We start from the raw sequence: 12,747 nt of genomic DNA, 5'->3' as shown, positions 1-12,747 counted from the left end.
CCCCTCTTGGCACGAGCACAGCTGAGCTCTCCCGCAGGAGCACAGCCGCGCCTGCATGCCCAAGCGGGTCCAGCTTACTGCGTATGCGCAGCTGTACTCGTGCAGGCCCCGATGTGATCACCCACAAGCCTTTGTAGGTAATCTTCAGGAGGTCCGCGCTCAGCAACAGGGGATCAGAGGACAGTGACTTCTATAGCATAAATGTCAAACTATGGCCCACAAGACAAATCTTACCTACAGAGCCATCAAATTCGGTCAGCAAGTGGTGTCCTCACTTTGCATTATGTTTGGCTCACTCTAGACCACCAGGGAAGCCATATGGGGGAGGGAGGGGGAAGCATTAGTCACCTGGAAACTGTATAGAGGAGGGAGGGTGGCACTAGACACCTGGAAACTGTATAGGGAAGGGAGGAGGGCACTAGACACTAAGGAACTGTATAGGGAAGGGAGGAGGGCACTAGACACTAAGGAACTGTATAGGGAAGGGAGGAGGGCACTAGACACCAGGGAACTGTATAGGGGAGGGAGGAGGGCCACTAGACACCAGGGAACTGTGTAGGGGAGGGAAGAGGGCCACTAGACACCAGGGAACTGTATAGGGGAGGGAGGGAGGCACTAGACACCAGGGAACTGTATAGGGGAGGGAGGCACTAGACACCTGGGAACTGTATAGGGAAGGGAGGAGGGCACTAGACACTAAGGAACTGTATAGGGAAGGGAGGAGGGCACTAGACACCAGGGAACTGTATAGGGGAGGGAAGAGGGCCACTAGACACCAGGGAACTGTGTAGGGGAGGGAAGAGGGCCACTAGACACCAGGGAACTGTATAGGGGAGGGAAGAGGGCCACTAGACACCAGGAAACTGTATAGGGGAGGGGGAGACCACTAGACATTGAGGTTGGCTCGTGACTTGGTCCCAGTGTTTTTTTGGCCCACTTTGTATTTGAGCTTTCCACCCCTGCTCTACAGGATCCGGAAGCTTTCCTCTTCTTAAGTATTTACTTCAACTTTTTGGGGTACACTTTAAAAAAGGCCACTCCCACCTGTTCTCTCCTCCAATCACCAGGTCTCATCAGCCCCAAATCATTCAATGGGGGCTCACCTGAGTGTAATAAACATCGGGCAGAGAGCAAAGGGAGAGACCAGAAGAGCCCATATCCTATTCACCTTGCTGCAACGCACTGTGTATTGCCCCGAGGAAGCAGAATAGCACCTGTGAAACGCATTGTCTATTCACCTTGCTGCAAGGCACTGTGTATTGCCCTGAGGAAGCAGAATAGCACCTGTAAAACCCATTGTCTATTCACCTTGCTGCAATGCACTGTGTATTGCCCCGAGGAAGCAGAATAGCACCTGTAAAACCCATTGTCTATTCACCTTGCTGCAACGCACTGTGTATTGCCCTGAGGAAGCAGAATAGCACCTGTAAAACGCATTGTCTATTCACCTTACTGCAAGGCACTGTGTATTGCCCCGAGGAAGCAGTATAGCACCTGTGAAACGCATTGTCTATTCACCTTGCTGCAAGGCACTGTGTATTGCCCTGAGGAAGCAGAATAGCACCTGTAAAACGCATTGTCTATTCACCTTGCTGCAAGGCACTGTGTATTGCCCCGAGGAAGCAGTATAGCACCTGTGAAACGCATTGTCTATTCACCTTGCTGCAACGCACTGTGTATTGCCCTGAGGAAGAGGGCTAGTACCTACAAAACGCACTATTTTGCGTTTTTGATACTTTTCCAGTAATACTGGGTTTTTTTTCGTCGACAGGAGAGGTACGAGATTAAATCTCCTTATTTTTAGAAGTTTATATAAATATTTTTACAGTTGGGCGTCTCCATCATCTCCAAAGGGAGAGACAGGGAAATCACAGAACAAGATAAAACGCCAAGAGAATGTGATCACCACCCTGCGTACAAATAATGCAAACATATGCGTAATTCATACTGCAGGTTACAGAAAGAGGTCAGTGACAGACAATGTACAGTAAAATATGCATCATTCAGCCTATAGATTACATACAAGAGTCACTAGCAAAACCGAAGTATGACCTACATCTCCATCTATCAAAGGGAGTGGCGGTTAAACCTGTATAAGGGCCGCTGCACACTACAAGCGCTTTTTAAATGCTAGAGATTTTAAACGCTCTTCCTAATGCAATGCTATGGGGGATTTTTACAAAAGCACATCGCTCCAGTGTGCACACACATCGGAGAACATTAGCAGGAGCTTTTAAAGGATACCCGAGGTGAAAATAAACAAATGAAATAAATAATTGTATCTATCCTTCTCCTAAAAATGACAAGATATTCCACAGTTTTATATTATATTTAAATCTACTATTAACTATTTTATTGTTTTTGCTCAATGACACATTCATTGAAGTATGCCATAGCTAAAATCCCTTTTTATCTCTTTCCTGCCATTTTCTGCTAGGAAAGTGTTTTATATTTGTAATTTCTTATCAGTGAGGGTCACACTGTAGTCTAACCCAGTCCTGACTCAAGACAGGAACTGTCACTTACATACCTGATGTTTAACTCTTTCAGGCAGAGAAAGAAAAAAAGGAACACAGCATAGTTATTTGTGTGCTAGGCACTGTACATACCCATGTCTATCTCATGTCACATGTCACTTCTGGTATCCTTTAAAAATCACAAAGCGCTCAGAGAAATCTTCTGGTGTGCACCGGCCCCTAAATGTTCAATGTTTTGTATGTCTATGACTAAGGCTCGGTTCAGACGGACGGTTACATGGCAGTAAATGATGGCCATGGTGCTCGTTGTTTGAACATTGGCCATTCAGATGAATGGACAGCCGTTTACCATCATTGGCGCAACCACCACAATTCAATCCTGATTTTCCCCGTCTGCCCGGTGCTTAGCCGATTCTGGGCACAACAGGTTGCTTTCAGGATCGTTTATGGCCACACTTCCGTGTCCCCCTGCAGGCGTCAAAAACGCAGCATGCAGGGAAGCGATCCTGGCATTTGCACCAGGGAATTGAGCTGTGAAGCTTGTGCTAGCAGAGACTGATTGAAATTACATTATACAATGTGAAGAGTAGAGTTGCTCTCTAAAACATTACAAACTGGACTCACAGTCAAAGTTTAGGGGGAGATTTCAGGCTAACAGTGAGCACACAAGCAAGGGAAGCTGTGCTCATCCTATGGAGGGCTCAGGATGTAAGCAGGCAGATGTAATTCGCTGAGGAGCTATGAACTGGCAAAACAGGCAGTTTCTGTGTTTATGCGGAATCTGATATATTAACCACTTCCCGCCACATGACATGAAAATAAGTCTCTGCACTCCCCTCCCTACAAAACCCTAGATACCACTGTTTATCTTTGAGCTGATAAAAATGCTACACAGTTGTAAAGGAATGACAGCAAACCCCTCTTTTCCTCCCAGGGAATTCAATGGCAGGACTAACGTGTAAACAAATGTAAAACAAACATTCCAGGAGCAGGCAGCTGTAACAAAAAAGCAGGGTATACACAATGTGTTACTAACATATTAAAACAAATGAACTGTTTAAATAAACAGGAGATTTAGACAAATAAAATGTGTGGGTTTAATGTACAATAGAAGCAAATAGCATTTAATCTATATAATGTATGTAAGTGGAAAAATGGTGTATTTTCCTTTTAAAATACAAAGAAAATATGGTAATTACTAAAAACATATCAGTTACAAAAATCATAATTTGTCCTGAACAATATATAGATCATTTAGTTGTGATATTTATAAAGTTATTGCCAAAGTAATTAGAGCAGAGCCGAACTGTGAAAATTACCAGGGTATGGAAGTGGTTAAACAATCAAAAACCTTTTCATGGCTAATTTAACAATGTAATATTAAATGCATATTTGATGCCTGATCTGAGGTTCTGCAGGTCCTGTATGGCTTTCCTTGCAGTAGGGAACAGAATACCGGCGCTGTCTGGTGTCTAAACTCACCTAGGAACATGTAAGCCCCTCCCTGCCTCACGCCCGTTACACCCCTGCTAAGTACAGAGCCAGACAGGGAGCGGCGCACTACATCATTCTGCAGCTCCCCCGCCTTACCTTAGGAGGCAATCCAATCCGATTAAAACGCTGACCAACTTTTGGCACTTTTTCCAATGCCAGCTTCTTCCCCCTGGATTTCACCCGGTCTATGGCACTGTAATTAAAGGTTTCACTGGCTAGATATACAACCTAAAGAGACAAGCAAAAACAATAATAATAATAATAATAATAATAATAATAATAATAATAATAATAATAAGATATCTCCTACGCCTCAGGAGATCAACAAAAGCAAACATGAAACAATAACAACAATAATAAACACCTCCTAGACCGAGAGATCATTAATAAAATGAATCACATCGGGAATAACAAACATACACCTTTAAGGAGCTGCTATTGTTAAACTTGTTTCTAAGCAGGCAAATTCCAGAGCTGTCTCATCCTGATGATGTCACAATGTACACACACTGGCCGAGAATTGATACCAGGGAAAAAATGATATACACTCACTCCAAAAGGACAGTCCCTATAGGTAAGTATGGTGAGATCGGTCGCTCACAAAAGTACAATTAAATCGTTAAAAATAAGGAGGCACCTGGGTAAGGTGCTTCTGCGTGCGGGATGGACACTGGTTAGTGTACAGACTGAGTCATATGGAGGTCTTTGCTTATCCCCCACACACACACGTGTGGTGTGGTGTAGCTATTCCATATCTTCAGCAATCCTGCACGTGTATAGGTGGTGGTGGTACAGAAGTGTCAAGTCGAAGTGACATAATACATACGACCCGCACTACATTATAGAGGTACACATCATCTACCTATATAAGCTGAGGTACAGAGCATTAGTGGTGCTATTTACAAAGTTCTATATACATGGTGCTTGCAAATGGTCTGAACTGACATGTTTCACCCTACGGCTTTTTCAAAGTTGCTATACATATATACAATGCAATAAAGTGCACCCCCCACCAACAAAGTTTCCCCCAGCAAATCGCCCCTGTCAGAGCTGATGCACCCAGTTCGGTGCCCACTTAAATACTGAGGACATTCTATGTACACACCCCGTGGGGTGTGTCATATGTATGAAAATATACCTGTTGCCTGGCCTCTGGTCGGGGTGCATTGTATCTCCCACTAGGAGCAAAGCCGCCCCAGCAAACAGATGCCGCCATTCGCGCTGGCATTTCAGTACCTGCTGTGTGGTTTGCACTGTATCATACATATACCTACTGGCCGAGGTCTAAGGGTAGAGATAGTGCAATAAGAAGATCATGTGCATTGAGCTATAGAAGTTCCATCCAGACCAAATGTAAACAGTGGAATAGCTACACCACACCACACATGTGTGTGTGTGGGGGATAAGCAAAGACCTCCATATGACTCAGTCTGTACACTAACCAGTGTCCATCCCGCACGCAGAAGCACCTTACCCAGGTGCCTCCTTATTTTTAACGATTTAATTGTACTTTTGTGAGCGACCGATCTCACCATACTTACCTATAGGGACTGTCCTTTTGGAGTGAGTGGATGTCACAATGTAGTCAGCCGCCTACCTGGAACAAACGTGGAGTCGCGACTAGGCCTGAACGATTTTAGGAAAAAATTTAATTGAGCGATTTCTGTCTGAAATTGTGATTTCGATTCAATTCACGATTTTCTTCAAATCAAGCTTTGTTCCCCCCTCTGCGCCAGTTTGTTCCCCGTCTCTCTTTGTGCCCACTTTGCCTCTTTATGCCTTCTCTATGTCTCTCTCTTGGCCCCCTTTGTGTCTCTGTGCCCCCTGTGTCTCTCTGTGCCCCAAGCTGCATCAGTACTGGACATAGCTTCCAGCACGAGTCCAGTGATGCCAGTCCATCCACTTCGCCTCCTGCAGGCTCTAAAGCACAGAACACTTCCTGTATGTCATGTGACAGAGGAACCCGGAGTTGAGCCAAGCACAAGAGCTAGCAGACGGCGATAGAGGACGGACAGCGCTGGACTCCTGCGGAAGGTAAGTCCAACACTGCGGGCCGCACGCGCTGGGACTTCAGGGAAGTTTGAAGCCACTTCTTCAAACTTTCCTCCATGTGGAAATGACGCTTTGACGATTCTGAAATTGTGATCTTGGTGATCCCGATTTCGGTTTAAATTCGATTTATCTTTCAGGCCTAGTCCCGATCGTGAGAAATGTCCAAGCGCCCATCATGTATGCATTTTCCAGTAATTTGCTGGGGTCAGGGCTACACCATTGTAATTTGCCACTTCATTTCTCATTATGTATTTATATAGCACTGACATCTTCTGCAGCACATTACAGAGTACATAGTCATGTCACTGACTGTCCTCAGGGGAGCTCACACTCTAATCCTACCATAGTCATAGTGTAAGGTCCTACCATATTATTATTATGTATTTATATAGCACTGACATCTTCTGCAGCACATTACAGAGTACATAGTCATGTCACTGACTGTCCTCAGAGGAGCGCACACTCTAATCCTACCATAGTCATAGTCTAATGTCCTACCATATCATTATTATGTATTTATATAGCACTGACATCTCCTGCAGCACATTACAGAGTACATAGTCATGTCACTGACTGCCCTCAGAGGAGCTCACACTCTAATCCTACCATAGTCATAGTCTAATGTCCTACCATATTATTATTATGTATTTATATAGCACTGACATCTTCTGCAGCACATTACAGAGTACATAGTCATGTCACTGACTGTCCTCAGAGGAGCTCACACTCTAATCCTACCATAGTCATAGTGTAATGTCCTACCATATTATTATTATGTATTTATATAGCACTGACATCTCCTGCAGCACATTACAGAGTACATAGTCATGTCACTGACTGTCCTCAGAGGAGCTCACAATCTAACCCTACCATAGTCCTAGCCTAATGTCCTACCATATTATTATTATGTAGTTATATAGCACTGACATCTTCTGCAGCACATTACAGAGTACCGTATATACTCGCATATAAGCCGACCCACATATAAGCCGACCCCCCAACTTTTCCCTGAAAAACCAGAGAAAAATGATTGACCCCCATATAAGCCGGGGGTAGGAAATGCTGGATTGGTGCAGCCCCCCAGTGTGTCCCAGTATAGCTAGTATAGTGCCCAGTATAGGTAGGTAGTGTCCAGTATAGCTAGTATAGTGCCCAGTATAGTGCCCAGTATAGCCAGTTTAGTGCCCAGTATAGCCAGTATAGTGCCCAGTATAGCGCCCAGTATGGGTAGGTAGTGCCTCAGTTTAGCTAGTATAGTGCCCAGTTTAGCTAGTATAGTGCCCCAGTATGGCTAGTAAAGTGCCCAGTTTAGCCAGTATAGTGCCCAGTATAGCGCCCAGTATGGGTAGGTAGTGCCTCAGTATAGCTAGTATAGTGCCCAGTTTAGCTAGTATAGTGCCCCAGTATGGCTAGTAAAGTGCCCAGTTTAGCTAGTATAGTGTCCAGTATAGTGCCCAGTTTAGCTAGTATAGTGCCCAGTTTAGCTAGTATAGTGCCCAGTTTAGCTAGTATAGTGCCCAGTTTAGCTAGTATAGTGCCCCAGTATGGCTAGTAAAGTGCCCCAGTATGGCTAGTAAAGTGCCCAGTTTAGCCAGAATAGTGCCCAGTTTAGCCAGTATAGTGCCCAGTTTAGCCAGTATAGTGCCCCAGTATGGCTAGTAAAGTGCCCAGTTTAGCCAGTATAGTGCCCAGTTTAGCTAGTATAGTGCCCAGTATAGTGCCCAGTTTAGCTAGTATAGTGCCCAGTTTAGCTAGTATAGTGCCCAGTTTAGCTAGTAAAGTGCCCAGTTTAGCCAGAATAGTGCCCAGTTTAGCCAGAATAGTGCCCAGTTTAGCCAGAATAGTGCCCAGTTTAGCTAGTAAAGTGCCCAGTTTAGCCAGTATAGTGCCCAGTTTAGCCAGTATAGTGCCCAGTTTAGCCAGTATAGTGCCCAGTTTAGCTAGTATAGTGCCCAGTTTAGCTAGTATAGTGCCCAGTTTAGCTAGTATAGTGCCCAGTTTAGCTAGTATAGTGCCCAGTTTAGCCAGTATAGTGCCCCAGTATGGCTAGTAAAGTGCCCAGTTTAGCCAGTATAGTGCCCAGTTTAGCCAGTATAGTGCCCAGCATAGGTAGGTAGTGCTCCCCCCTCCCCCCGCGGCCGCCGCTGCTATTACCTGCTTAGGCAGCGGCCGCTTCCTAATCCGCGTTCCCCTTCTGTTTCAGAGTCTATCACAGCAGCGCGCCCGGCGCTGCTGCTGTGACGATGCAGGGGGCAGGAAAGAGCGGTTCCCTTGGTAACGGCGATACAGATCGCCGCTATAGGGAGCCGCGCTCTTTCCTGCACTCTGCATCGTCACAGCAGCAGCGCCGGGCGCGCTGCTGTGATAGACTCTGAAACAGAAGGGGAACGCGGATTAGGAAGCGCCCGCTGCCTAAGCAGGTAATAGCAGCGGCGGCCGCGGGGGGAGCGGGGAGCGGACCACCCACCACTAGACCACCAGGGAAGACTCGCATACAAGCCGACCCCCCAACTTTTGACCCCCTTTTTGGGGGTCAAAAATTCGCCTTGTATGCGAGTATATACGGTACATAGTCAAAAACACATTTGATTTTTTTTCTCAAATTTACTAATATTTTCACAAATGCGGTAATAGCCCAGATAATTTACCAAAGAACTGTGTGATAATTCACTAACATTTAGATTTCATAAGCCATAATTTTGGTTTTCCATGCGGAAACAGCCTTAATGAATTGTTATTTCACAAAATGTTTAGTAAAATCAGCTGTTTTTTTGCATTATTTCTTTGTACTACTTGTTTTGGGGTAGAATTGTGATTTATACCAGGTGTTTGGTTTACATTTGTGACTTTAGCACTGCAAGGCAAGACTGGAGACGTTATGCCACAGATACTCGGACATCCAGCAGGGATGGATTACAGTGAAATAGGGCTCTGGGGCAAGGTAACTGTTTTAGCTTCCTCCTGCCCTTCTTGAAAAGATGTGATGGGGACCAGGGCTTATAGGAGATGGAAACCAGGCCCCTGAAAACCCACCAGGGACTAGGCACATGCCAGTGTTGCCTTGTGGATGAGTCGGCTCTGGCACTCAGCTGCTGGAAAACATGTATCCGTGCATGTTCGGGATCTTACTTTTGTGCGAGGAACAATGTCGAGCTCCAGTTTTTGGTCCACGAGGCTGGCCCCGGCTTCAGACAGATATCCCTGATTGAGGACGAGACAGTCCCTTCCGAAGCAGCAGGGACAGCACAGCTTCTGCAGCCACTTCGTCCACTTCGGGTTCAGCTGGCCGTACGGCTCCTCTGTCTTTGGTTTGAAAACCGCAATGATTTCCTGGCGAGAGCAAGAGAGACAAGATGCATTCAGTCACATGGCACAAATCCGTGTACAGACCATATAAAGGCCTTAAAGTGGACCTGAACTCTCGCACAGGACAGAAGGAAAACAGAGACATGCACCCTGTATGTATTTAGAGAGTTTAGCCTGTCTAATACACCCTCTCATCTGTGACTAATCACAAGTTGTAATTTGATCTCTCCCGTGTCAGCTGACTGCCACGGCAGAGAGTTAGCTGGTAAATACAGGATGTTAACAATATGTCTGTTTCCATTAAAGCAGGAAGTAGACACACTGCATATTTATTGCAGGATTTGTAATGGCTGGATGGTGTAATGGTTAAGGGTTCTGCCTCTGACACAGGAGACCAGGGTTCGAATCTCGGCTCTGCCTGTTCAGTAAGCCAGCACCTATTCAGTAGGAGACCTTAGGCAAGTCTCCCTAACACTGCTACTGCCTATAGAGCTCCCGCTAGTGGCTGCTGCTCTGGCCTAACACTGCTACGGCCTATAGAGAGCCCCCTAGTGGCTGCAGCTCTGGCCTAACACTGCTACTGCCTATAGAGTGCCCCCTAGTGGCTGCAGCTCTGGCCTAACACTGCTACTGCCTATAGAGCACCCCCTAGTGGCTGCAGCTCTGGCCTAACACTGCTACTGCCTATAGAGTGCCCCCTAGTGGCTGCTGCTCTGGCCTAACACTGCTGCTGCCTATAGAGCGCACCCTAGTGGCTGCTGCTCTGGCCTAACACTGCTGCTGCCTATAGAGCGCACCCTAGTGGCTGCTGCTCTGGCCTAACACTGCTACTGCCTATAGAGCTCCCCCTAGTGGCTGCAGCTCTGACCTAACACTGCTACTGCCTATAGAGCGCCCCCTAGTGGCTGCAGCTCTGGCCTAACACTGCTGCTGCCTATAGAGCGCACCCTAGTGGCTGCTGCTCTGGCCTAACACTGCTACTGCCTATAGAGCATCCCCTAGTGGCTGCAGCTATGGCCTAACACTGCTACTGCCTATAGAGCCCCCCTAGTGGCTGCAGCTCTGGCCTAACACTGCTACTGCCTATAGAGCGCCCCCTAGTGGCTACAGCTCTGGCCTAACACTGCTACTGCCTATAGAGCGCCCCTAGTGGCTGCAGCTCTGGCCTAACACTGCTACTGCCTATACTGCGCCCCCTAGTGGCTGCAGCTCTGGCCTAACACTGCTACTGCCTATAGAGCGCCCCCCAGTGGCTGCAGCTCTGCCATAACACTGCTACTGTCTATAGAGCGCACCCTAGTGGCTGCTGCTCTGGCGTAACACTGCTACTGCCTATAGAGAGCCCCCTAGTGGCTGCAGCTCTGGCCTAACACTGCTACTGCCTATAGAGTGCCCCCTAGTGGCTGCTGCTCTGGCCTAATACTGCTACTGCCTATACTGCGCCCCCTAGTGGCTGCAGCTCTGGCCTAACACTGCTACTGCCTATAGAGTGCCCCTAGTGGCTGCAGTTCTGGCCTAGCACTGCTACTGCCTATAGAGTGCCCCCTAGTGGCTGCTGCTCTGGCCTAACACTGCTACTGCCTATACTGCGCCCCCTAGTGGCTGCAGCTCTGGCCTAACACTGCTACTGCCTATAGAGCGCCCCCCAGTGGCTGCAGCTCTGCCATAACACTGCTACTGTCTATAGAGCGCACCCTAGCGGCTGCAGCTCTGGCCTAACACTGCTACTGCCTATAGAGCACCCCTAGTGGCTGCAGCTCTGGCCTAACACTGCTACTGCCTATAGAGTGCCCCCTAGTGGCTGCTGCTCTGGCCTAACACTGCTACTGCCTATAAAGCGCCCCCTAGTGGCTGCAGCTCTGGCCTAACACTGCTACTGCCTATAGAGCGCCCCCTAGTGGCTGCAGCTCTGGCCTAACACTGCTAATGCCTATAGAGCTCCCCTAGTGGCTGCAGCTCTGGCCTAACACTGCTACTGCCTATAGAGAGCCCCCTAGTGGCTGCAGCTCTGACCTAACACTGCTACTGCCTATAGAGCACCCCTAGTGGCTGCAGCTCTGGCCTAACACTGCTACTGCCTATAGAGCTCCCCTAGTGGCTGCAGCTCTGGCCTAACACTGCTACTGCCTATAGAGCACCCCCTAGCGGCTGCAGCTCTGGCCTAACACTGCTACTGTCTATAGAGCGCCCCCTAGTGGCTGCAGCTCTGGCCTAACACTGCTACTGCCTATACTGCGCCCCCTAGCGGCTGCAGCTCTGGCCTAACACTGCTACTGCCTATAGAGAGCCCCCTAGTGGCTGCAGCTCTGGCCTAACACTGCTACTGCCTATACTGCGCCCCCTAGTGGCTGCAGCTCTGGCCTAACACTGCTACTGCCTATAGAGCGCCCCTAGTGGCTGCAGCTCTGGCCTAACACTGCTACTGCCTATAGAGAGCCCCCTAGTGGCTGCAGCTCTGGCCTAACACTGCTACTGCCTATAGAGCTCCCCCTAGTGGCTGCAGCTCCGTCCTAACACTGCTACTGCCTATAGAGCGCTCCCTAGTGGCTGCAGCTCTGGCCTAACACTGCTACTGCCTATAGAGCATGTCCTAGTGGCTGCAGCTCTGGCCTAACACTGCTACTGCCTATAGAGCTCCCCTAGTGGCTGCAGCTCTGGCCTAACACTGCTACTGCCTATAGAGCTCCCCTAGTGGCTGCAGCTCTGGCCTAACACTGCTACTGCCTATAGAGAGCCCCCTAGTGGCTGCAGCTCTGACCTAACACTGCTACTGCCTATAGAGCTCCCCCTAGTGGCTGCAGCTCTGGCCTAACACTGCTACTGCCTATAGAGCGCGTCCTAGTGGCTGCAGCTCTGGCGCTTTGAGTCCGCCAGGAGAAAAACGCTATATAAATGTTATGTGTCTTGTCTCATTTGTATCAGCTGTAACAAAAAATGTTTTTCTTTAAAGGTCATCATGCTGTTACGTATCTTTTAGAGCAGAGAGGACATTCTGGGTTCAGGTCCGCTTTAATTATAAATGCTGTGCGGCTAATCTGCCAACATCTCTAAAGGGGAATAAGGAGCAGTGAGGTCTTTAGAGTGTAAGCTCACAAGGTCAGAGCTCTCACTCTTGTGCCTTGGAATTTGTTATTCAATGTTACTTATGTCATTGTAATCCCCAGTGCTGTACTTTGTACCAGTGTCCATATATCATGTATACCATTGTCTATTGTTTTATACTGCTACAGCTGTGTACACCTCCATGGCCTGACAGGAACACTCCCCCTTGTGTCAGGATTGTGCCATTACAGTAACAGTAAAGAGATTGGGGGTGTGAAATATAATTACTGCATTGTGGAGACTTCTAATGAGGGAAACCTGGAGGGATGAGAATTCTGGGAAATTTCTGCAAAACCAAAAAACACGCTGCCAGGGT

The 12,747-nt window shown here is 47.8% G+C and overlaps 1 protein-coding gene across 1 annotated transcript in view; it reads right to left on the bottom strand.

Moving 5' to 3' along the window:
* The window catches only part of PI4K2A (phosphatidylinositol 4-kinase type 2 alpha), a 58,368-nt gene that overhangs the window by 15,432 nt on the left and 30,189 nt on the right, over positions 1-12,747 (bottom strand). The window contains exons 2-3 of the mRNA XM_068255110.1: positions 9,153-9,353; positions 4,068-4,199 (exon numbers count right to left, since the gene is read on the bottom strand). Of these exons, the coding sequence (XP_068111211.1) occupies positions 4,068-4,199; positions 9,153-9,353 (333 nt within the window). The remainder of the gene's footprint in view (positions 1-4,067; positions 4,200-9,152; positions 9,354-12,747) is intronic.

The sequence above is a fragment of the Hyperolius riggenbachi genome, chromosome 10 (genome assembly GCF_040937935.1).
Source record: "Hyperolius riggenbachi isolate aHypRig1 chromosome 10, aHypRig1.pri, whole genome shotgun sequence".
Taxonomy (NCBI): domain Eukaryota; kingdom Metazoa; phylum Chordata; class Amphibia; order Anura; family Hyperoliidae; genus Hyperolius; species Hyperolius riggenbachi.
The sequence above is the reverse complement of the archived record's forward strand: the minus strand, read 5'-3'. Positions and strand labels throughout refer to the sequence as shown.